At 40.0% G+C, this 26413-nt stretch overlaps 1 protein-coding gene across 2 annotated transcripts in view; it reads right to left on the bottom strand.

The window, feature by feature from the left end:
- Positions 1–24509, bottom strand: part of commd10 (COMM domain containing 10) — a 63575-nt gene extending 39066 nt beyond the window's left edge. Inside the window, exons 1-6 of one of the 2 annotated variants that reach the window (XM_038703917.1) lie at positions 24354–24509; positions 22856–22946; positions 21457–21567; positions 20712–20867; positions 17361–17471; positions 16500–17147 (exon numbers count right to left, since the gene is read on the bottom strand). In XM_038703917.1, the coding sequence (XP_038559845.1) occupies positions 16935–17147; positions 17361–17471; positions 20712–20867; positions 21457–21567; positions 22856–22946; positions 24354–24382 (711 nt within the window). In that variant the 5' untranslated portion in view covers positions 24383–24509 and the 3' untranslated portion in view covers positions 16500–16934. Of the gene's footprint in view, positions 1–16499; positions 17148–17360; positions 17472–20711; positions 20868–21456; positions 21568–22855; positions 22947–24353 lie in introns of those variants that run through there. The other variant, XM_038703918.1, reaches the window with a different exon arrangement.
- Between the last annotated feature and the right edge of the window lie 1904 nt (positions 24510–26413).

Below are 26413 nucleotides of genomic sequence, written 5' to 3'. Positions count from 1 at the left end.
ATTATAAGTCTGTATAATTGAATGGCATCTAGTGGTGAGGTTGCAAATTGCAACCAGCTGTGCCAAAATTCCCCTAAATGTCCTCTGTCTGGAGATCCTGGGGAAATTAAAATAAGCGTCCATAGGTTGATGGATGCGGATCAAACACTTGAACAAACACACTGCTGCACATTTTATTGTGAGCATGTGAAAGAGTCGCTTCATGATCAGTTTGTAACAGAAGGGGGAAGAAATTATCCCGACGTGGGATCAAACACACAACCTTCTAGGTGAGAGTCTTGCACTTTACCGACTGAGCTAACCAAACACTGTTACATCTCGTCTAAAAATTATGCCTTATATTCTTACCCACCATCTAATGGATAAAAATAATTGCTCATATGCAAAACGTATTTGCTGACCCCTGCTGTTTATTATTACTTCTTCTTCTTCGAGCGTACGTATTCAGCGTGGTGATGAGCGTCTACACTGCCAGAATTCTACAAGAAGATGTATTGCATTTCTGTCAATAGATCCTTAGAATTATTACACACTGAACCTTTTAGGACTAACATGTACTGTATAACTTCCAGCAACACGCACATGCATGTAGACACCCACACACAAGAGAAAGCAATAAAGTAGTATGGAAGAAGAGAAACAGAATGAACAGTGAACAAAAATAACATCTCAGCAGATCCCAAAGCGTACAATGGGCCATATCCCAGTTTGTGAAAATATGTGTCAAAACCTCCTGCTGAGAATGTGTGTGAGTTTTTTCTGTTATTAAGATTAAAAACATAAAAAACGGAACAAAACAAGATAACCTATGCTTTTCCCTATAGGCTGATGTGACAATATGATTATTATACTGCAAGAGTGTGTGTGCGTAGTGAATTTGGATCTGACAAGAGCAGTAAAGACAACCAAAGCCAGAACAGTTTCCCCGGATGCCACCTGATGTGTGTGTGTGCATTCATCTACTACCATGAAAGTGAATTTGGCTCAGTTTCGAATTTTGTGTGTGGCTGTGCGTGTCTGCATTGAGTCTAGCAAGTGTGTGTGTTGTCAAGGCTAAGTAAGTGACATATCACAGCAGCTTCCTCTATCTATAATTCAAAGTGCAGGCTCTAAACAAAGAACAGAGTGTTCAGCTCCCATCAGACATGCTACAGGGGAACAGACACAGTTGCTAAAGCTGCAAACAAAATATAGCTGGATAGCGAGGACCTGGAGCTAATAAGAGGTATTAAAGACTGTGATAGTAGAAAAGAGCACACAGACTGATAGGCAGGCAGGCTGACAGCCACATGTGGAATAAGGGATACTATTTTCTCCCTGTCTCTTTTTTTCTCCGCCTTGGTGGATTTTCTCTGACCCACATTATCAGGAAACAGACAGGCAGACATGTAAACAGGTTTAAATATGACTCAGTGTGCTGTCTACACTGAAAACAAAGGCTCTTTCAACACCGTCCCATTTTTCTTTTGTTGTGATAGACACCTGTAATCACTCCACACTCACTAGGAGGACAATCATGCAATATTTAGAAACTCCAGCTCTCAGAGGAAAGATGCAAGATTCATACGTGGTTGTCGGTTGAGGTTTGTCTTCTCTGCTACATGGGGTGAAGTTTGTCGAATTAGTCATACTCATCGCTCATGGCTAAAGTATGTGATTTTGTTTGTACTTTATTTCTTTCTAACATAAGGTGGGGCGGTAATCAAAGGTATTTTATATGAGTGAACTCCAGGGTCTTCCAGGGCACCAACACTGGATTTAATACGAAGGTGATTCAAACTACAAAGTAGTGCTGAAATGTTTAGTTAATTAATTGATTGGCCAGGGGAAATAAAATAAAAACAATTTGTATCATGAATGAATAATTTAAATCTGCAATAACTGATTGCAGCAAACAGCTGCTTACATACTCAGCAGTTACAGAGCAACATTACCATTCATTAGGAATTGCATTTCTGGCCACCTTGTGAATTTAAGTCCAATACTCACTCTCTTTTTAGCTGTTTTTCAGTCTGTACCAACTCCAGAGGGAAATATCTGGCTCTTCTGCAGCTAAATGCTCCACTATGTTCAAAAGCTAGTTGCTAACTGCGTCTGTCTGCCATTTGTGCTGAACAGGTAGTGTACAGTGAGCTGGTGAATCTTCTTCACTGAAAACAGCTGCCTGCTACAGCCACAAATGAGACTCAAAACAACAAAACAAAAAGTTGCAGGCCAGAAAGCTAAACCATGAGCCGAAATTTGCAAGGCCAAGGGGAGCTTCAGATTTGGATGATAATTCTCTGTAGGATCATCGCTATCAGTGATCCCTTTCCCCATTGTCACACTGTTTCACTGTCATTTGATACATTGTAATTATAAAAATATTGATTATAGCCACCTTAAAGTGAGACTGTGTAACTTTTGCTAATAAGCGACCACTGTGACCGCAAGTACATCTTACATATGAACGGCACATTAAATTTCCCTTCATTTCCCAAGATTCTTTTGACTCAGTGCTTTAGAGACATAATCATTTGGTGAGCTGACAACCTGGCAATCTGCCACAAGCAGGAAACAACAACCAACTAATAAGGCTTCAAAAGCAGCAAGGCAGCAAAACCCCAGAGTGTATAAATGTGAGCAATGGTATGTTGTATTGTTTAAGAATTGAACTATTTATTTGCAGTTGGAAGATTTGTGCCATTTCTTCTTTCAAAAGTTACACAGTCTCGCTTTAAATAATTTCTCAAGCAAAAATGCCAAACATGTGCTTCCCAAATGTGAAGATTTGCTGCTTTTTCTTTGTCTCATATCATTGTAAATTTAATATCTTTTAACTCTTTATAAGAGAAAACAATCAGTTTTAAGACACCTTTGATGTTACCTTTGGCTCTAGGAAATTGTGATGGATTATTATGGCTGTGGCTCAGGGGATAAAGCGGCCCTCCACTTATCAGAAGGTCAGTGGTACAATCTCCGGCTCCCCCATTCTGCATGTCGAAGAATCCTTGGGCAGGATACTGAACCTGAAATTGCTCCCGAATAGGTATGAATGTGTATTTCTGTTTCTGATGGCAGAAGCACCTTAGCCAATGTATGAATGGAGTGAATTTAATGTAGTGTTAAAGTGCTTTGAGTGGTCAAAACGACTGGACTACAAGTACAGGCCATACTATTTTCATCTTATGAACTAAACAATGAGCCAATTAACTGAAAAAATATTTAAAAAATCTTAGTAGCATCCCTAAACCTATATCTAGTTAGGTAGGTCTTTTACAATAATGCAATGTACAGCTGTTGATGTTAATGTTGACATCATGTGTCAGTTGCTTCTGTTTATTCAGTGCACTGAGATGTGACGGTTCCACAGACCTGCATTACATCTGCTCCCATGAGCCTCAGTTTCAATACCTCCATTATTGGTGGAACATGTATGTGTTGTGATTAAAATGCTACATATTGTTAGTAGCAGGTGACATATGTGGTGCTCTAAACACACAAATTGTCATGGGCTTTAGCTAGCAATGTGACGCTTGCTCCAATTATCACAAAGACAAATGAGCCAGGCAGATGGGGGATATGTTCATGATGATGTACGGGGGGGTGGGGGCAGTACAAAGAAGTCATGTTGAAAAAAGATGAGCGACTGCAGAGGTGGCAAGAAAACGGCACAAATAAATGGTATGGATTTTCGTAACTGATGGAAGGATCGTTTCTTATCTATTCATATGTCACTGTGAGTCATCCTTTAGAGCAGCCAAAAATAACTTTCTCACCAACTGCACACACAGTATGTTTCTCCTCTCATTCACTCTTTTCAACTCAAACACCGAGCAACAATCACAGGAAATGCAACAGAAGGGAGGAGAGTGAGGGAAAAGTTTGGAGCGTTTTAGTGCACAGGTAATAACATGTAAATGTGCTCAACAGAAAGAGAATTACATTTAATAAGTGGTTCAGCATCAAAACATCTCCACAGAGACATGTACTGAAACTGTACCTACAGGCTGACACTGTAAAGTGTGATTTGTTGCCCACCGTCTTTGTTGGTCATACAGAAGCTTCTGCATTTCCAGCTCAGAATCAATATCTACTGCCGCTGTTCCTGTTCTGTTTACAAGAAGGTTTTGAGTTTCAGAAAATGTAAACGCAACTACTTCTGCTTGGTTTATATGTATATAGCACAACAATAAATGCTTGCAGTGTTGTCAGCGCCTATGGCAATATGTGACAAAGATCCAAACCAGGGTGGTTGTGGTTGCACGGTACGCATTCCAAAACCCAGTGGCGGGGGCCAGTTTCAAGAGCAAATGTGGGGCCTCACCCTGCAATAAATATTAGAAAACACCTGTGTACATTAAAAAATACTGTTTATTTCATTTGCTGCGGGTTGCAATATTCTAACATAAATTATGCCAGAGAAATATGATAGAGAGTGAAAAGGATGCCAACTAACACCTGGTCTCCCCTACATAGTAAATAAGACAGTCACAGTACTGGGTGCTGGGGGATAGTCAGTCTATAGCAGTGGTTCCTAACCTGGGGTCAGTAGTAGGGCTGTAATGGTTTTGAAACAGAGACCAAAATCGCGACACAAAAGTCCACGATCTGGTGTCGCGGATCCGAGAGACAGAACCGCGGCACACCCGCTCATTGGACTGTTGAGCTCTCAGTAAGACAAGTGCGACTGTGCGGGCGGCGGCCGGTGGAGGGTGGGCTCTATAGCGGTGTATATAGTAGGCTATTTGTATTAACAGTAAGTCACCTTAGATTTGTTTTTATTTACTTGAATCTGCTCCTCTGCTCTTCTCCCCACACTCACACACACCTAGTTTGCACCTCTGGTCTCTCATGGAAAACACGCCGGCTGGCTCCGCCTCTTTCTGTCTCTCTCTCCCTGTATGTGTCTGTGCTGATTTTCTCCATCAGCAGTACGTTTCATAAAGTCACCGTGTTTAATAAACTCACCCGTGATTGAGTTTTCAAGTGCGCTGCATGTGGATCGAAAATGAAACTTAACGTTAGTGAGTGACATCTGCAGTGGTGCGTTCACTGTCGCTCCGTAATGTAACATTTCCTGCGTGTCCGTTAACATAATACCAGATGACCTCTCCCTCACCGTTTCTCTGCAAAATGCTAAAGTGGGTTGCCAAATATACTTTGGCAGGTGCAACTATACCTGTCCGGCCCGCCCAAGTAAAGTATATGTTGAAAACACTGAAGTTCGTGCAAGCTGTAGGCCTATATTTTGTAAATATACCCCCTTTCTTAGTATTAAACAATACCAAGAAACAAAACACCAGGAGACTGTTGGTGAAGGCTAACCAAGCGCTTGCATTGTTTTACACAGAGCCATGGAGGTGTCATTTGACTCATTTTGTTTGCTATTAGTAAGTAATTACATCATCTTTTTCTGTGTGCGTGTTTTGTCAGCTGTTGGGGGGGCTAAGCTTTTCTTAGATAAAAGTAGGGGGGACGCCAAGGAAAAAAGGTTGGGAACCACTAGTCTATATAATGACATCATACTAAATGGTGCGCAATATTGATACTTTTTGTGTTTATTTAAATGGTCAGGATAACATCTCTAATAGTAAATGACAACAATTTCAGAATGTTTTACACTACAGCAGACAGCAATCTTGAACACCAAGATACTGTATATCAAAGCAGCTACACAGCAACAGCGAGAACTAATGAATGAGAACTGCAAGAGATGAAGAGGGAGAGACAGCGCCTGGATGAGAGAGATTTTACCCGTTCATCATAGTTCCAAATAATGCAGCGCAGTAATGATACAGAAGAGCATAGCCTATATAACGCGGATCTTTCTGTTAGTCAGAGACTCCAGTCTGCAGTGGAGTTCATACACTTCACTGATAAAACACAGAACTGTAACATTAGGCTTCACGGTCAAAGAAAGTTTCAATGTCACGTCCACTTCCATCCATATTCGCACGCGCCCTCTCTCTCGCTCGTCCACATGAGCTCTCTCTCTCTCTCACCTGCAGTCTGCGTCACACTTTTTTTAAAATCAATAGATGGTTTTTATAATTCCTGGTTTTAGGGATGGCTACCTGTGTCCATAACTATACACATTAAGTGAAATAAGTTTATTTTAAAAGTGGGTGGATTATTCAGTTCTTTTTTCAGTCGAGGTCCTTTAGAGGGCGGAGCCCGTTTCATTTGGAAAGGTTGATACATAGCGAAGGCTGCCAATGCAAAAAACAATTGGGCCACCAGGATGCCTGGCTGCAGTGATATCTTGATGTGGAACAACAATCAGGATGTTAGAAGCATTGATGAAAAGCACTAGTCAAGAGATGGAGAACAAAGAGAGGCACAGTCCAATAGAGAAACTGATAAAACCAGACACAGGTATAGTGAGAAGCTGAGGGAAATACTGATTTGAGGATTAAAAGCAACGTGTACAGTATATTCTGTTTGAACCTGGAAAAAAAAAGAAATGTCTGCAAATAGCCTGGTGCTTTCACATTGTTTGTTCACACCTCCCACACTTCCTAGATGGAGGGTGCAAACACTGAAAGGAGACAAATCACATTAAGCACCTAAAAACTGCCGAACCCTGAATTGGAATGACTAGAGCTGGCAGTTTAACCGTGGGCAGAAGGAGCTCTGCCTCTGCTGACTATTTATCCAAGGCTTACGGTTTACAAGACTTTCAGCTCAACCCTCAAGCCTTTCAACTCTTGAATTTAGGCTGTGCCCACACCAATGAGGATACATCTGAAAATGTAAAGCAGGTTTCTGACTGGCAAACGTGTCTTCTAAAAGTTTGCTGTCCACATTGAAATATTAAAACAATGCTTGCCTTCTCTGTTAGTTGAATGAGAATGGAGACAAAATGGTGCCGTACAGCGGCCACAGGACTGTTTAGTCATAAGAATTAAGATTTTCATTAACTTAAATGCTGTTATTATACTTTTTATGGGCAGAACATTTTGAGCAATAGCCATTCAGTAAATAATTGTCTATATAGTAGTTTGTGTTGGTAGTGGCAGAGTCCGTAATTCCAGCACTGGACTGCCTTCACAAGCACAAAGGACAGGAATAGAGCTATGTCTTTCAAAAAACCTCTCTTTCCATGTCACTGAACAGTTGACATATTCAACATATTCAAAAAGTTAATATTTCCCTGTCCACATTATAATGTGAGACCAGTCTAATTTCTAATCTCTAATTTATCCACTCTAGAGAAATAATTCAAAACGTTGATATTTATATTCATAAGTTGCATGTTTTGTAAAAATATTTAATCCATTTATATCAATCAATAAGAGCTGCAGTGAAAAACTAACAATATTTTCACCCATTTACTGATCTAATATTGTCAAATATTTCCTAAAATTTATCATTAGGTCTTTTTTAAAACCCAAATAAATGTTCACGTTTAAGAGCCTCTAAATCAGGAAGCTTGACACTGCAGTGCCAGGGAGAATGGAGACACACAGCTCCTGCGCCAAAATAAACAAGCCACGGAACACGAGCCGTGTGTGAGCCATAACAAGATGATTATGGTGGTGGAAGTTACTAAGTTACCCTTGCCTGATATGAAGAAAGAGGGAAGGTGCCATGTCATGTACCAGCTTCTACTGCCAAGTCCATAAACTGTGTACTTTCCAACAGAGCTGGGAAATGATGTTCCAACTGAAGAGCGGCCACCATGAGAAAGCTGTAATGGCAAGGTATTGAATGTAGCATAGCACGATGTGACCTAACATTGGAGGTATCCAATTTGCATTTGGGCCTGAGCTAATGACCAACAAACCCGAGTTTTACAAAACAAAACTCAGGTTTCTACCTTTAAACTTCACATTCACCTCTGAATCTGCTTACTCCAATGTGACTCAGAGAAAGCATCTAAAAAAGCTGTGTCAAACCTTAATCTTCTAAATGTGTGTGGGGTGGCTTAAATAAGAAGTGAAGCTAGCCAACATCTTGTAGTATGAGCTTTAACCATGGGTGTGCCAGGTTCTAGAATAAGTGGCACTCAACCCCTACAGCCAAGACCTCCATTTTGAAACAGTATGCATTTTAATGTATTAGGTTGGCACAAGGTTGAAGTGGGGGTTATGGGCAACTGAGCTTTGTGTGGGTTTGAAGGTGTGTGTAGGTGTGTGTGTATGTGTGTGTAAAAGAGAGAGAGTGCTTGAACAAGACAAGTAACGGCTGCTATTCACAACTGTAAGGCTCGCTAGAAGATTGCCAAGGCAGCAAGCCTGTACCCCCGTGGTATGTAGACACTGTCGCTCTCATACACCAGGAGAGAGAGGGGGCAGGACTGGGGGTGTGTGTGGGTGGGTGTGTGTGTGTGTGTGAGAGGGTGGGGGGGAGGAAAAGTTGGGGAGAGTTTACAGTACAGCTTGCAAAAACATTTCATCGTCAATCAATACAAAGCCAGTCATAAAGATAGGTTCATCAACAAACATACTGCAACAGACAATGATGTTTTCCATTCCATGTTTTCCATTTCTTTGCAGTGCTGTTCAGTTCATGCCAAAATACAAAGTAAATTCACTGAGCAGTAGTAGGCCACAAAAGGGTGGCATTAAATAAAGGGTTAGGGTTAGTTTAATATTTGCCGCTTTTCTCATGCTATCTCACACTTGTAGCCGTGACTGAACGCATCATGTGTAAACACTGATGACTGAAGCTGCTTCTATGCTAATGTGGTGCTTTCACTGTACTGCCTGTGTAGACATGGTGTAACATACAGAAAGGTTACTAAACCTCAGGAATCACATCTGCATTGCTATCAAAAAACTTCAAGCAATACCCAGCCCTATACTCATATGGCAGGTAGACCCAATATGCGCCGCTCTGAACCTAGACCCTGTTTTCTAAAGCAATACTTTACCTTTCAACAAAACTGTCAAACACCAGTGTAACATCAAAGAGGATGGGTATTCAGTAAGACACTGGTGACAATTTGTTGATACAGGCGGAGAAAGCACTCTGTGCCCTATCATCACATGTCAGCTGACAACAGTGCCAGGCTCCAACCCACTCATTACAATCATTATTGCAAGGGAGGGAAGAGGCCTATAGCTCATATCCTTTCATTTCCATTAAATCCCATCACAGCACGATGTAAGCAGACAAAAACAACTGTTGTCAATATGAAATGCAGCACAATTCTGAAAACAAATGAATGTCACAAAAATCTAAACAGAAACCACATAAATAAACACCCAGACCTGTTCATGATGTGATAATATATCGGTATTATTACAAATATTTGGCATTTGAATAAAAAAAAACAGCATGCATTACTGCATGTGTGCCCATCAGCGAACTTTCACTGGAATGAATGGATGTGATTTGGCTCTGTGCTTCTGCAATCAGTGAGTCTTGTTTAAACTGAAATAGATTTCTCACCCCAGCATAGTTCAGCCAAGAGGCAGAGCAGCCTTTCAAAAAAAAAAAGAAATGAAAGCAGAAGAAGAAGAAAAAACCCACACACATGCACATCTGAAAGTCTCAGTCTTAAGCACTCTTTTACCATTGCTACCGGCTATGGCAAAATGGCACCACATCAGGGGATTAATGATTACTCCTCAAACTGGGTGTGAAACAAAACAGTCTGAATAACCAGAGAGAAATAAAAGCTGATCACAGGAGTGGGAGTGAAAAAGAGGGATGTTGAATCAATGAGATTTAAATGGGAGTTGCAGTTGGATTTGCGGGGTTGATGGCTTCCCTATCTGGGTGTCAAGTATGTACCGTGGGTGTGCTAAACAACATCCAAACATCCCCAAATCCCCCAGGCGCCTTTTGAGACGCAAAAGAATCTGGGAAAGGGACTAGCTGAGGAAAACAGGAGTGGAGGTTAGTGGGGGGTGGAAGAGGGAGATATAGAGTGTGTAACACGGAGAGGGAATCAATGGGTAACCCCGGAGCAAATAAAAGCCATGACATCATCGCATGGCAAGGAGCAAGGAGTGGGGTGGTGAGGAGTAGGGGGAGAGAGAGGGAGGAGGGAGAGAAGGGAGCACCCACAGTCACCCATTCTGGCTCCCGGGGCCCATCCTCTGGAATGGATAAGAGCCGAACAATGCGCCCTCACTGAATGGTATCCCAAATCCCACAGGAGAAAAACAAATCACCAGTGGGAAAGGGGGAGGGCGAGGGAGAGATGGAGAAAAAGACAGAGAGGGATGGAGAGAAAAAGGGAGACCCTTAAAAAGATGGGCACACAAAGCAACAAAACATCTTGGGACATGTAGAGCAAGGCAAGTAGAGATTGAGACAAAGCTGCCTTTGTCCCTCCTGGCTGGTGGGTGGCTTGGTGTGAAGGATTTGAGCGTGGTAGCATTTACATCAGAGCTCTCCAATATATTGATCCGGCCATGTAATCCCCCAAATGATAAGTGAAAAGGTTGGAATTACTCTGGGTGTGTTGTTTGTTGGGTTTACATGACAAGGACATGTGGGAGGCAGGGCCCGGGCTTTACGTAACTTGTCAGGGGAGCTTTGAGTTGCATTCAGAGTTTGGCCTGCTGCTCGTGGTGCCGGTTTGATGGAGACATGTGAGGCACTGAGGGATGTTCTGGGAGCCTCTGATCATAACACCTACTCGCAGGAGTCAAAATCAGATGTTTAATTGCACTCCTCATCACACCGTGTTAATAAATAAAGTCACAGCCTTCACTGGGAGGGCTCAAGATGTGTGTGTGTGTGTGTGTGTTTGAACAAAGAGCTTCCGTTCCTCCGTGATTACAGCACTGCCACTGCAGTAAGCCAGAACAGAGAAAATAAATTAGAATCACAAGAAGAAGAAGTCTTTCATGTCAGATGCTTTGATAAAAACAAGCAGGTTTCCACCAACTAGAACTACTCGGCTTACAATTCTGAGCTAACTGGGGACAACTTGACGCAAAAATGTCAAAAAAACAAATGGAAGATTCGCTCAAGAATGAGGCATAAATAAAGGAAGAGTTGCGTTATGACATTTATTTTTGGGATCAATAAAAAAAGGAACATGCTGGAAAAAGAAGCAGTGCATGTGTTGAGGTAGAATAATGCAAACGTGAAAGGCTCAGAGAAGCTGCTACAGTCTGATCTGGCAGAAATATGATCTTTCTGACAATTCAGAAGCACTTGTGTATGAATGAGCACAATTAGCAGCAGGGCTTCTATGATGCTTATAGACACTCCTCCTGTTAGAAATTTGAACCAAGCTACAGCTGGAGCTTTTATTAAAGTCCCACATTTTACTGAAAGCATACTGAACTGCGTTGACATTATATCCATTAGAAACAACGAGGAAAAGAAAAATGTATTTTCTCTTTTTAAGGGGCTGCAAGCAATTGGTAGTTGACAAACTAGAGTGTTGTGTTTCAGTATACTGGTTTGGTTGTACCATGTGACATATAAGAAAGAACTGCGTGCAGGTAATGCCTCGTGCAGACTGCCCGACTTTCAGAGTCGGCCGATCGCCGTGCTGTTCACACAACACAACTTGCCGTCTTGTGACGGGAGTCGTTGTGGCGTTCACACTACGTGACTGATCGGTGACAGGAGGTCAACCACTACGCGAGCTGACAGTCGCTGTGTCACCCGACGCTGGCCAAACCACATTTTGTCAAGAAAACACACATGAAATGTGAAATGTGAAATGGTGCGAACCTACAGACGAAACAGTTGTTGTTTGCCATTATAAAGATAGCATTTATCAAGACGAAGAATATGGGTGAAAGTATGAATTAGCACATGCAGGTAGCAGGGATCATCCGTGCTACAGAGAGAGCTGGAGGGGAGTGAAACTTGTTTTGTGGTGGAAAAAGTAGCTACCACTGATTTACTCCCAACCACAGCCTGACGGTCGCCGAGCTCCCCGAGTCACAAATCGGGCAAAAAATCGTGTAGTGTGAACTAGGCTTAAGATGCAGGAAACCTTTGGACTGAAAAAGTAGAGGGAGACTAGATAATAACCAGAAGTCCACGGCACAAGCCATTGAGTCAGAAATCATTGTCTGAGAGAATGCTGAAATAACCTGGAGCCAAAGACTGTATCTCTACCAGCACAGAGGTGCTGACCCTCACCTTTAAACTCCGACCTCCAGGTAAAGGATTGGAGTATTCATCTCTTGACCTTGGTTTGTTTCATTCAGTGTGTCCCGAGTATGTGGAAATCGTATGTGCCTGCCCATCCTGCCTAAGATTGCACTAAGTACTTGGGACAGCACACCTGAAAAACTGCTTTGGGAAACCCCAGCAGAAACAGCTACAGTATGCTGGAATGACCCAGACGCAAGGAAATGCCAGCAAACCGTGCTTCAGCCAGAGGGAACAATCACCGACTGTCCGCATCGTGCCCAGTCGCTCTGCAATCTCCTGTCTCTGGCCCTGTACACCCCAATGTCCCATTCCATCTGCGATACCTACAATGGGTTGTGTCGCTTTTACGACCGGCGCGCGTTGAACAGTTGGTAATCGTTCCCTCTGGCTGGATGAATTTTACATGTGATCCACGTACTACTGCAGCTGGTGGCTCTCCGCAGCACCACACAACTTTTTAAATTCTTCCATCCTCATTCATTAAGGCAAAAGTAGTAAATGAACAACAGGTGCTACTTTGCACTTTTGGAAGATGCCATTCATCGTGCACACTGTAAGTAGATCAGCTTACATGTTAATTTGCTGGTGATATCAAGCTTGCTTACGTTTTCACTCACGCAAACCTTTAGTAAATCAGCCCATTATGTAAAATAAATATCATAATATGAAAGCATTTTAGCTTAATGAATTACTTAAAATACAAAAATAACATCATCTGAATACTAAAATTATTGTTGATTAATTTTCTGTCAACCAACTAATCAACTAATTGACCAGTAATTTCAGCACATGGAGGGGATGTGAAAAATAAGACAGGGAATGAAACAAGTACTTAGGAGTTATTATTTTAATCAAAATGCCACTACATCATTTTCAAGTTCATTATCAACCACTCTTAGTGTGCCATCAAGTAAATTAGGGGAGAAAGCTGTCATTCAACACAAATTTTGATTGAATGTTCGAGGGCCATATGAGAAACAAGAAAAATCTGTTTGGGATTTTGTCTTAAAGCTGCATTTAGAACATTTTTCCCTTTTGCGGTTTGAAACTCAAAAGAGCTTTGCTTTATCAATTCTCATCAAGTCTGTCTGAAGCTATCAGCTAAACATACCCTTTGAAGTCTGAGCCAGAATGTAGAGGCTACATTAGCTCACTAGCTCTTGCCCTGTGCCTTTGCCGTCTAGCGTGTCCACAATAAATATTGAAATTGGCGGTGGCTGCCTTGCAAGTGGATGTTCTGTATTATAAATGTCACGTTACCCTTGGTCGGTGGAGCAGTGGCTCATTCTAATGCCACAGGACAGAGACACAGAAAGAGAGAGAGAGACCACGAGGAGCAAGAGATTTCAACTTTCAGACTCATCAAATTGACTTGAGAGTGTATACTTGCATGTTATGAATAAAAAAAGAAGATGGATACTGTGGAAAAAAGAGGGCTAAAATGATAGTGGTAGAGGGACACAAAAGGACGGAACAGAGAGAGAAAGTGAGTCAGCGCTCTGTTTAATGCATACGTTCATGGTGCCCCAAGCCCAAGCAGTCTTTTTATGTAGCACATACAGGAGCACAGTAGAGTATGAGGGGTCACAAGAAGAACGTGAAGGGTTGCGGACTAGTAAATGCTTACTTCAATAATATACAGCATTTAATGTTTGTTTTAATCTTGTTCTTAGCTTGCTAGAGACTGTGCAGCCGAATCATAAAGTTGGGAATATTTAAATTGCCATCCACTCATTCAGGCTTTCACCACTCAAGTTTGTTCAATCCCATTGTAGGGAACTGTGGTGTGTGTTTCTTGGCAATTTTACCACCGAACCAAACCAAAATATAAACCTACAAAACCGATAATTTTGTCCCGGTTTTCATCATTGCATAATCCTTTTGCGTCATATTCTGAGGTCTCTTTTACCTCAGCAAGAGGCCATAAGCAGCACAGATATAAAGCGAGGGATAAACTACACAGCAATTTCCAATTTTTTGCAATAGGGCTGTGTATGTGCTACACCCCAGCAGCCAAGAGAAGAAGATATGCATGCACCAGGTAGCGGGCAGAAAGCCACTTATTGGCATTTTTACTTGCTTCTCTTCAAGCATAGCTTTTTCCCACAAAGACCAACCCCCGGCAGACAACACACATCTGAATTAAAAATGAGTAGGTGCTGTGCTTCTATTTCAAGATCTGTTCAGTTGGAAAAGAAATGAATCTGGTTATCTGCTGTCTAGATAGCGTGCTTAGAAAAAAGCCTTTTAAAATACAGATAAGTGCCGATCTTGTTGTGAGTTGATGAACTCCACACACCATTAATACCATAACACACTTACATCTATTATTTCCATTACTATACTTCCATAGTTCTTGTCCCATATTGAATTGCAAAGAAAATTCGCATAAACCCCCCCGACTCTCCTCCTCCTCATCTTTGTTATCACCCATCCTTCTCTTCATCTTCTCTCACTGCCATCTCTCGGTTGTCATTCTCCTGTCTATCCTCTCTTCTTCGTCCTTCCTATCACCTTCCCCTGCATCCTCAGCCTCATCCTTCTATCCCGTTCTCAGATCCTGTTTCTTTTCTAAAGTTTTTTCCCCTTCCCAACAACAGATCGCTTGTTTCATCTTCATCTTTTTCTGTCTCAGCTGCTTCTCCTTTGGGATAACAAACAAGCTATGCAACAGGTCTCATGTCATACCAACAATGAATGAGGCAATATTCACCCATTCTTATGAGGAAACATAAGAGATCTCACTCATGAAACATTAAGGGGTGGGTGTGAGGACATTTACCTGTGGGCAGATGTACTACAATGCTTCCTCAATACAGTTTTCATACAGGAAAAAGCCAGTTTCCACTGAACCCAATACAAATTCAGTTTAGGGAAACCAGCTCCCCTGGGTGGGTGCTACACTGACTGCTGCATGGGAGCAGGAACATTGATCTATAATTTCAGTATATGTTCTTAGTCCACACATTTTTGGGGCAGGGGAGGAAAGAAATCCAACTGACAATAAATATTTCAATGAAAACAGAAAATTAAATCTACATATCCTAAAAAGCAATGCACTAATTTCTCCAAATATGTCCTCTAACATCTCATACTGTACTGTATATATACTGTATGTCACATATCGTTTGGTGAAGGAGATATGAAGCTTCCTGGCAGTCCTTCTCCTTCTCCTCCTCAGGGGGAGTGCTAATGAAGCAGGAGGCTGGTCAGAAGGGAGAGTCTCTAACTCTCTACTTGGGCTCCAAGCAATCAATAATATACAGACAGCCACCCTTGCCTTCTTCTCCTTCTCTTTCCTTTATCCTCTTCATCTTCATTATTTTACTCCCTGTATCCTTTTTTTTAAATTTGTTTTTTTACCTCTTCTCCGTCTCCCTTATATCTCCCCTATCCTGACCTCTGTCACCTTTCCCCTATTAGCAGTTTTGCCTTCCCCTCTCTGTTATACAGTTAGCAGTGAGGGTGTTTTAAATCTGTGTTGTAATTAGTATGACACTTGCAGCTGAATTTCATTTCTATTCACAACCAATTTACTTCTCAGTCATCGCAGTGTTTTGACATTTCAGAAGTTGGGCTGAGAAATTCTCAGAGAGTTTGGAAGAAAACAAACTTACTGTCAGGAAACTCTAATCAGAAAGCTGTGCACACTCAAAGTGCCTTAATACAAAGTTAAAGGAGGTATCCTATCCATCTCTCAGATACCTTACTTCCCTTGAGGGATACTTTCCAATCTGTGAGACAACAGTGCCCCCTGCAGCTCACCAGGGGATGTGCACCTCAGTAATGTTCAGTGAAATTGATCCCTCCACACTTTTAAACAGCCTTGTTTCAGTCCCCCAGCTATCTCCTCCCACAAGCGGAATGGTGTAAGTGGATTTAAATAAATTAATGCCTCTTTTGCTAGCCTAGGGAAAATATCGCAGAAAATAGTCCAAAACAAAGAAAATTCCTATTGCTGTCGCATTCACAAAGATAAAGAAAAACATATATTTTTTCAACCTTCCGCCTATAGGCCTACATTAAGGCAGCAGCAATTTGAATATGTCATACCTAATTCCACGTTAAGACTGAGCCGGCATTCTCTAGGGACTGAATACAAAGCAGCGTGCAAGAGAGACACTTGACTAGTCAGCTGGAACAACAATATCCAGGCTCGGGGATAATCAGTCCCACCATTTTGAGACAAAACTGCTTTTAAAGAAACCAGTCAGTTGCCTGAAGGCGATAACTAAAATATTTGAGAATCCATGTTACAAACAGCAGTCCTGTGTAGCACTTACAATCTGTAGAATACATTTCAAGTATTTGTCAAAACATCAAAACAGCACTTGATTAATGTTATCTCACCAAGTATGTGTTTGTTTTTGAGGTTGTTAGAAGAATCAAGTCTAGATGAAATATTTCAAATACTAAATAATAAAATTGCATAATACTTGTGAGGTTGAAACTCATTTAATGTGAAAAAGAAACTGCCTTTTGAGTTCTCCCTCCTTTTGCTACAGCAACAGAGCAATCCTTCCCCCAGTGGAAAAGACAGAAATGAGTGAGGGAGGCTCATGAGGTCTTGGTTATTAGAGTAACTACCTAGCATTAGCGAATTGGGATCCAAACAAACTCTACTGAATACAAATGAATGGAAAGAGGGAAATGCTACAGTAGAAAACCTAAATCAAAACCATATGTATATCATGTTTCTTCGAATTTTACAGTACAGTAAGTACAAATATGTAGGGCCAGGCCTCACCAAAATCTTTTATGTAATACTTAGTTTTAAGAAACTAATATCTATATGCAAAATTTCAGCATTAAAAATATAAAAAAGCCAACTAATCATCACTTTGACCTCAATAAGGCAGACCTCGAGACAAAATCTAAAACATATTGTAAACAAGCCTGGATACTGTGCATAAATGGATACAGTTGAATGAATGCTGTCCAATTCTAGTCAGTCTCTCAAGAGAACAAAGAGACCTTGGGGGTTTCAGATAACAAGCTCCCTGATCTCGGGTCTTTACACTACAGTTACTCTGGAGCCAGATGTACGGCTGCCTCTGGGTCAAGACAGACACCAGTGGGATTACCATCTATTAGCAAAGAAAGAGGGACAGATTGGAGATGCTTCTCATTTGGCATAAACACAGAACAGTTCTCTGAATCCAGTGGATAGTAAGGTTTTTTTTTAGCAGTTAACGTGTTTACAATAAAGAGTAAGAAAAATTATGTGTTGTGTACACTGTGTATGTATGCACACTGTACAGTATGTGCATGTGTGTGTGTGTGTGTGTATGGATTCACACCTCAGAGTCTTCATTGCGGAGCCCCAATTGGAGGACAGCACTGGGAGACTGCAGTCTGGCTTGGCTGGACTGGGCCATCTGCAGGTTTAACTGCCAGCCGACATACTCTAGCTGAAACACACAAATAGAGCCAGTTTTCTTTAATATTAATGTATTTTTAATAAAGCCTCACAGTTCAACTTAATAAATACCCTAGACACATTTTAAAAGACACTAAGGTGGCACTTTGCCCCAAAAAAATAACAAGGGAAGCAGAAAGAAATACGTACTTTTGTGTATAATGATATTTTATTAGTCCTCTGTCCTTAATATGTTTTCACTACTTAATCGATCTTTACATAATAATCACTGTTCACCTGATTAATCTTGTTGTTTAATATTGTGGTGTCCGAACAATAATGCTGCGATGATGTGTTGAGAAGAAATCCGCTTGACACTGTTCTTGATCATAAAAGTTTATTACATCAAGGAGTTCAGCATCAATTACAAGCTCTGCAGCAGCTTGGAGAGTGACCCAGCCCGATGGCCACTCTGTCTCTCTGTACATCAAACATAGCTTATATAGGATATGATTAAGTATCTGTTAGGTACCATAGAGGGGTTTGAGTCTGCAAAATAAAGCTCCAACCCATAGAAGGGTACAGTACTACTCTGAGGTAACAAAACAAGGGGTCAGAGGTCAAATTCTATAGAAGGGTTCAGTCCCTACATAACCACCAATCACTGCTCTCCCCTTAGGAGGTCACTGACCCTCTGTCCTGCTGCTACAGTGCTATTTTAAACTGTTATGAGTATACACAAAGCACTTTATCATCACTTTGATTTCGATAGATGCTACATTACTCAACCTTTTTATAATATAATTATCATAAATGAAAACTTACAAATAGAAAAAATGCCAAGCAAACTGTTCAAAATAATTTTAACTTTCAGACCTTTCCTCAGTAACTTAAGAGACTTTATGTTGTATTTTTTCTCAGGTTGCAACTAACAATTCTCTTCATTATCGATTAATTGTAAGGTCTATAAAACATCAAATTTATCCTAGACGGTACATGGTGATGTCATCAAATGTCATCAACAGTCCGAAACCCAAAAATATTTAATTCACTAAAATGAAAGACCAAGAAAAGCAGCCAAGTCCCACCTTTGACAACTTGGAACCATTTGGAATTTTAGCTTGAAACATTTTAACAATTTATCGAGCGTAATAGCTGCTGATTCATTTTCCTTCAGTGCACTAATTGATTAATTGACTAATTTTTGAAGCTCAGATTTTTTTTACCTGTTGTCGTAAAATATTGCTGCTTATTTATGATAAGTTTCTCACTTTCGTGTTCCTATTTTATGAAGATTAGACTTCATAATAGTTTTTTTATGATTTCTTTAGCTGAAAATGAGCGAGCACAAGTTAATAATGGCTGGTTTACTGACCATTTAGCGACCAGATGTCCTATAGGCAATAGTGTTACTAGAAGTCACATCACAGACATTAGGATTTACTATTGTAAAATTTGCTTAATCTCCTCAAAATTTAAGTTCCCTTGCTTTCCAAGCTGCAGGTTGTCAGACTGTTATTCTCAGTCTCAGTGAACTGTAGCAGTGTGATAGATTAGCAGCACTGAGTCAAGGCAGAGCAGTTAAGTGTTTTATGATGCAGAGAGAGGCCATAATAATAAACCATTTGTGACTTATTGGGTCTGGATGCTCAGCATCCGAGGACAAGTGCGAGGTGGGGACGGCCTGGGCCACATTATTCATGACTGGACCAACATTCACACTAGCATGAATAAACATCACAACCCTATGATGTGTTACTTATTTTACTTTCAGTGTATGCAAGTTTATCAATTTAAAGAAACAAATCAATAAAATAAATTCAACCAATATGTGTATGTAACAATGTAACAAAACAATTAGAAATTTCACTCATTTTAAAATGAAAGCTGGTAATCAAAGGAATCATCACTGTTGAGCGGAGACGAAGAAAACTACCTGTAAACAACAGTGTTAATTAAGACAGCAACTGGGCAGGCCAATCAGACATCTAACTGGGATATGCTGTCAAATCCAGCCGAGTAAAGAAATTCAAATGAGCAATGCATCTCAACAACGATTACTACAGACAGAAGTTAGTCTACTAATACTGTTGACGCATTAATGTGCATCAAAGCCAGACGTCCGAGTCTTCCACCAGCACTTAAACGGAACATGCATTTGTGGATCGGAGGCTGGGAAAGAGTCTCAATACTTTCGGGATTAAAGAATTTAGATTTAGAAATATGTGAGTAGAATGCTGACATTTGTTGGTTGTATTTGTCTGGTTGTATTATTTTATTTGTAAAATTGTTTTGCATTTCTTCAAACTGGTTTCAAACTTTGCAGGTTGTAATATGTGTTGTGTACACCATAAATTACTCACAAATCATAAGTCACATTTGTAAATCTTGGTTTCTTTTTGTGGATCATTAAACATGCAATTGTCACCAGTATTAACACTCATTTCTCTTCATAGTTCACCCCTTGGTTAATCAACCCCTGCATGTGTTTACACATTAATCAATGGGTGAGAATTTTATGACATATCATTTCAGCTGATATGAGGAACGACAAGGTGGCAATTAGTGCGTTTTACTGGATTCTTGAATGGAAAAGGTGTAAAGCCTGTAGAAGAGAAAAGTCTAAACACAAAACGCTGCTTTATATTCAAAAGAAAAAGTGGATGAGGAAACATATACATGTCAGTTATATCCAGCCTCTTGTGTGACTTGACTATTGCCCAAATTTAAAGCAATAGCAGAGGTCGTCACAAGGATCAATGGTTCTCATGGCCTTCAGCTGGCGGCAACAAATTTGTGGGGGAGAGAAAGATGAGTTGTGAGACTAAGGCAGGTGAGATCTCTTAATGTATGACAGCAGCGACAGCTCCGGCATAATGTGCCTGATGCATACATGCTGCTTATTTATTCTGCGTTACATCTTAATTCCCTTGACTTTGAAGGCTATGCAGTTTGAAGTGTCACTGCCTAATCATGTGATAGACAGGAACATTAATGTGACAACTTGAGTGAGCTGCGAGATAACTCTTTTTAATCCAAACAGCTGGAATGAATTCACACAAAAACAGGTCTGGATATGAATATGTCCGATGTTGAGACTCAATTAAGTATCAAGTGACTATAACATCTGACGAAGCTGTGAGTGTAAAGGGATAACATAGTGTGAAAAGTAGCCTGTAATTAATCAGTGTGTGGGAGTGGATTAATATTACAGTTGGGTCGAGAGACATGGCAGGTTTAGTTTAAATTTGTGTCATGGTAGGCGTAAAATAATTCTGTGTATCAGCCTTACCTTCTTAGGGGCAAAGATATTGTGCTTTAGTCTCTCCACCAGCTCAGGTCCAGCAGTGGCCCAGGTTTGAGAGAACATCTCAGCCTTGTCTGGATTTAGTTGAACCGCCTCCAGCTGTTGCTGCAGAGAGGCCGGCTTTACATTATGATACACTGCCTGCAGAGGAGAGGAGAATCGGGTAGTAACTGTATGCTACCATTGATCATGTTTTACTGGTGTAACATATCACTCTTATAGTCCTATTCACCTCAAACGCTCAACATTGCCACAGTACAGTAATTCACAACACAACACTGACCCCCACTGGTGAAATAGGCTCACAATGCCACATAAAAGCTACAGACTCTATGCCAGTTTTTATATTTCTTACTTTCTTTAGAATGAGGCTCTTATCAGGTTTCTCCACATACTGAGATATTGAAAATATGCAATTTCAACCAACTGTGTTAATGAGTCTCTTTTCATGTGCATGCCAGTCAAAGTGATGCTCACAATTGTAAACTGTATCCCCTGTCACCATGAATTGTCTCTAGGAAGCACCTGCATAGTTACTGCAGGTAATAATAACAACCCCAGGAGGTAAATATAAAATGGACAGAAATTTATTGCATTTAAACAACATACAGCATCTATGTGGGCCATAGTCATCATTTATTCTCCTCCATATCCAAATGAGCATTTCAATCACATAATAAACAAAAACCAGGTATAGTCCTTATAATAATGTCAGATGACCACACCTCACCTGCTCTAGTATGAAGGCGACAGTTTCCAGGACTAGATTCAGAGCCTGTTTATCCAGTGAGAGAGCAGCCTGAAGTTTTTGCTCCTCTTCTTCACTGAATGTCCGCTCTCCCTGTGAAGAACACAATCATTTGCTGTGTTGATATGAAAAATCACCATTTTTAAGAACTGAAAAACAAATGAAAAGCTGCTTTCTGATTGATAATCAACGTTTAATAAGACAAATGTAAGGCAGTTTTACAACAGATTACATGGGTGTCAGAGGCCAGCATATGAGGAACCATTTAAATTCGATTTAATCAAATGGCTTAAGGTGGATTTCACTATTAAGAACTTATAGTGTATGTGCATTCACAAGGAAGAGATGATACTTTTGATGAAATGCAATTTATAAATCAAACTACACAGCACAACAGGGTCACTAGTGGTGAGATCATCTGTCTATTTTTCAATTAGTCTATCAATAAAACATTTACGAAAACATTTATTGGATAATTAATTATTACTTTTAGTCAATAATCAAGTAAGAAATACTCAAAATTTAGTTACAGCATCAAAAGAGTCTCTATTGTGCGTTTATTGACTTTATTATGAAATGAATAAAATGAGTTTTATAGTAATACAAAAATCTCTTCTGATAAAACTCTACTAACCTATAATGGGCAACTGTCATAACTTAATATGTTTAGACTAAATGATTGAAAATCACTTTTTAAACTGTGATTAAGTGCCTTACATAACACTTTAGATAGCAAATGCAGCAAGTGTCAAAGCAATGACAAACGTAATATAAAATGCAATTATAATAATATCAAACCAAATACATAAAACATTTCCATTGCAAACTAGACTGACACGTATTTTGAGATGAAGAAAGCTGACACAAATCCCTGATAAAAAATAAATAACTACAATAAAGCAGAACAAGCTATCCAATGTGAATAGACCTGTTGCTACAGACAGTTTTAGTTTGTCAGAGCAGAAAACACAGGTTAAACTGATAATGAACATTAACAATAGCTCAATTAAGTCTAACAGGAAGTTGTGTCATTAAGCAATCATGCAAAACAGTCATTATTATTTTTATTAGTCCTTTTGCTGCTATGATATGTCAAACTGTCTATTACAATATAAATTATTTTTAAACAAAGGTATATTACTTTCTCTTAGCAAGTCGTAAAATAAAACTAAACAAAAGCGTTTGACAGCCAGCTAAGTCTGGTGAAAAACCAGAATGATCGACAGGGCCATGCAGGGGTGTGCATTCATTTGAGCCAAGTCTGACTGATGTTCCAGTAAGTCATTATGCATGCACTGCTCTCTCTGGCACCACAGCTTTGCTGCGAAAGCCTCAAAAGCCTCTTGTCTTTGGCACGGATAACACTTTGCAGTCTCTGTACCTTCAGATGAAGCTTTTGTATGATGCGTGAGATCAGCCTGGAGAACTTGTTCACATCAATGGCGTTGATGAAAATGACCGCTTCTTTTATGCTATTTGGAAAGAAGAGTCATGAGTGTTAATGACAGTGGTGTAGAAGGTCCTCAGATCTTTTAGTTAAGAACCAGAATCAGAGTTTACTGCCCAAGTATGATGTTATACATGTAAGGTATCTCACCCTGACTTTCAAAAGGTAGCTTTATACATTGACAACAAACACACGTAAACTATATACACATAACACTGACAACATACAGAATCAGCAAGCAGTAGCTTTTGCTATCCAATGCAGTATGTTCCAGAGTTTAAATAAGAGCATCAGTACAAGCGAAAAGTATATAGCTGCCTCAAATTAGGTTGTGTGTAGAAATATTTTGTATAAAAACTATTACACATGGACACACTAGCTACAGGAAAGTAAACATGCTGTACAGTATATACAACTATTTCACCAGCTGTTTATATGTGCATTTTAAACTAATATACTACATCAAGAGAGCATTTAAAATTTTTCTCAAGTCAAATAGCAGCACTACAAACACTTAAGTACTGATGTGTTTAAAATGACCATTTCTGACCAACTTAAGGCCCCGTTTATACCACATAATTACTGGTTTTACAATTTCGATTTTTGCATTTAAGTATGTAAACTGATACCGATGACATAGTGATGATAATGACATACATTCTTGACTTTTAATCCTTAAAAACTTACTTCAGTCACAGTAGAAACATCATAGTTCATTCATTCACTTCAAATAATTAGGCACTACTACATATAAAAAGACCCATTCAGGGGAATTTTTGACTTTTAGGCCCAGTTTGTGATTGTGCACAATAACTGCTTGACTTTTTCACTCCAATATACAAACACTAAACATTATAGTCACATGGCATGTGTTTTTTTATATTACAGGTTGATTGACTGCCAACAATGCATCATAGCTACAATTTTTTAGAAGCAACTTGTGAAATTTACCCTTTGAGATTTCACTTAATTTACATTTCCCTCTGATGTGCATTGTAGTATAATTTTACAACATCTTACTAGAAGACAATGCTCTAGTGAATTACCAATTTCTCACAGTACTTGTAAGTACAGCTACTTTACTACTATTCAGCACACACGCTTGCTACCACAAAAGACATTTCATGTAACTGTTACTGAGCAAATGACAAGAAATTTCAGTGGAGGAAAGTGGTTTGTGTAAAATATCTTCCCGGCAAAAGAGCAAGAAATCCTGACAAACACACCGTTTACTGATGACACCAGTAACATAAGCCATCCCTAAGCTAGAGTAACGCGTTTGCTAATGTCAATTTATGCACCAAATCACTATATCGATAACTTCCAAGATACCTTCGTGTCTCGGTAGTAGGCTACAGGTAAGTTAGCTTAACATTAGCGAAAGAAAAAGGCGTCTTTGTCGCTGACTTTAAGAAAACAAAAAGCTTCCCACCTTTGTGTTTCTTTTATAATAGAAGTCATTGTGGTCTGTCGCCTTCTGCTAAATGAAAATGAAGAGTTGAAAAGTGTCAAAGCAGCAGCAGCATCCTCACACTGTTGTCATTCCTTCTTCCTGTTGTCACGAGACGATTCACGTGACAGTCAAAGCTGCGCGATAATGCGCAGTAAAGTAAAGACTGGAGGAAAACTCAGTCACCCGAAGAAATTAAAAATAAAGGGTGTAATTTATGTATTCTAATTCAACTTGGTCTTCAATAATTATACCTTACAGCAACTGTGGCCGCACTATTAAGTTCGTTCGTGAGAAGTTTGCGTAAAAGCTGCGCACAATGAAAGTGTCTAATACAAGAATCACTACGGAAAAAGCAACGGACAAACAGAACCGGACAAGACAAGCATAATTTTACAGCGATGATTAAAAAAGTATTAAGGTATATATAATCTTAGTGGTACCACTATTTTATAAAGCACGATTCACAGAGAGATTATAATTTATAACTGCTTTTGTTATGGTTTATAAATTATTTAGAAATGCCTCAAAGGCAGTGATGGAAGAAGTACTCAGAGATTGTACTTAAGTAAGTAAAAGAGCCAGGACAACAACAGGCCATGGCAACAACAAAAATACTGCGTTCAAATTTCTACTTAAGTAAAAGTATTATCAGTTACCCAGTAATTCTGCCTCTAATCAGCCACCTGTTTACTGGCTAACACTTATTATTTATTCACCATTCTCTATTTCAGTGCTGTTCATACTGTTATATTGTCATATTGTAGATACTGTATACCAAATCCACCTACCTCTAGTCATTACTCCCGCACAATACTTATTTATTCCAGCATCCTTTGCACTATGCTTCATTGCACTGTGTACATGTATGCATGTATATGTACCTGTATATCACATCCACCTCCGACATGTACATACTCCTGTATCCTTTGCACTCTGCTCACTGCACTATTTGTCAATATGTCTATATTGTTTTTGTCTATAGTGTGTATATTTGTGTTGTCTACACAAGTCTGTGTCTGATTTTATTTTATTTTTATTATTGTGATTTTGTATTTTTGGATGAGTAAGCACATCAAATGTGCTTATCAAAGTAAAAGTTGTTTTGCAGTAAAATGTCCTCTGTGACATTATTTGATTGTTAATACTCAGGCATCATTGTGTAAATTGCATTTTAATGTTGTCAATGTAGAGCTAGTTTTAACTACTTTATATGTAGTTAGCTAGTGTATTTTATTGGTTCCAAACCTAGGGGTCTGGCCCCTCCAAAGGGACACAAGGTAAATCTGAGGGGTTGTGAGATTATTATTGGCACAGGAAATAAGGAAAAACAAGTAGACAATATCAGCCACAGCATTATGACTGCTTACAGGTGAAGTGAATAACACTGATTATCACGTTATCATGGCACCTGTCAGTGGGTGGGATTAGTCAGCAAGTGAACATTTTGTCCTCAAAGTTGATGTGTTAGAAGCGGGAAAAATGGGCAAGGGTAAGGTCAAACTGTGATGACGACTGGGTCAGAGCAAAAAAATTGCAGTTCATGTGGGGTGTTCCCGGTCTGCAGTGGTCAGTAACTATCAGAAGTGGTTCTGATAGAAAGGTGTCAGAACTATAGACTGTATAAAAGTAGAAGGTCAGTTTGTTGCATGTGGGCTGCGTAGTCAGGGTGCCCATGCTGATCCGTCCACTGCCAAAGTGCCTACAATGGACACGTGAGCATCATAACTGAACCACGGAGCCGTGGAAGACAGTGGCCTGGTCTGATGAATAACGTTGTCTGTTACATCACGTGGATGGCCATGTACGTGTTGCATCACTTAGCTGGGGAACACATGACACCAGGATGAACTATGGGAAGAAGGAAAGCCGGCAGAGGCAGTGTGATGCTTCAGGCAATGTTCTGCTGGGAAACCCTGGGTCCTGCCATTCATGTGGATTTTACTTTGACATGTACCACCTACCTAATCATTAATGCAGACCATGTACACCCTTTCATGGAAACTGTATTACCTGATGGCAGTGGCCCCTTTCAGCAGGAT

Source organism: Micropterus salmoides, unplaced genomic scaffold (genome assembly GCF_014851395.1).
Source record: "Micropterus salmoides isolate LMB-PRFRI ecotype aquatic unplaced genomic scaffold, ASM1485139v1 Ms_hic_scaffold_7, whole genome shotgun sequence".
NCBI lineage: Eukaryota > Metazoa > Chordata > Actinopteri > Centrarchiformes > Centrarchidae > Micropterus > Micropterus salmoides.
The sequence above is the reverse complement of the archived record's forward strand: the minus strand, read 5'-3'. Positions and strand labels throughout refer to the sequence as shown.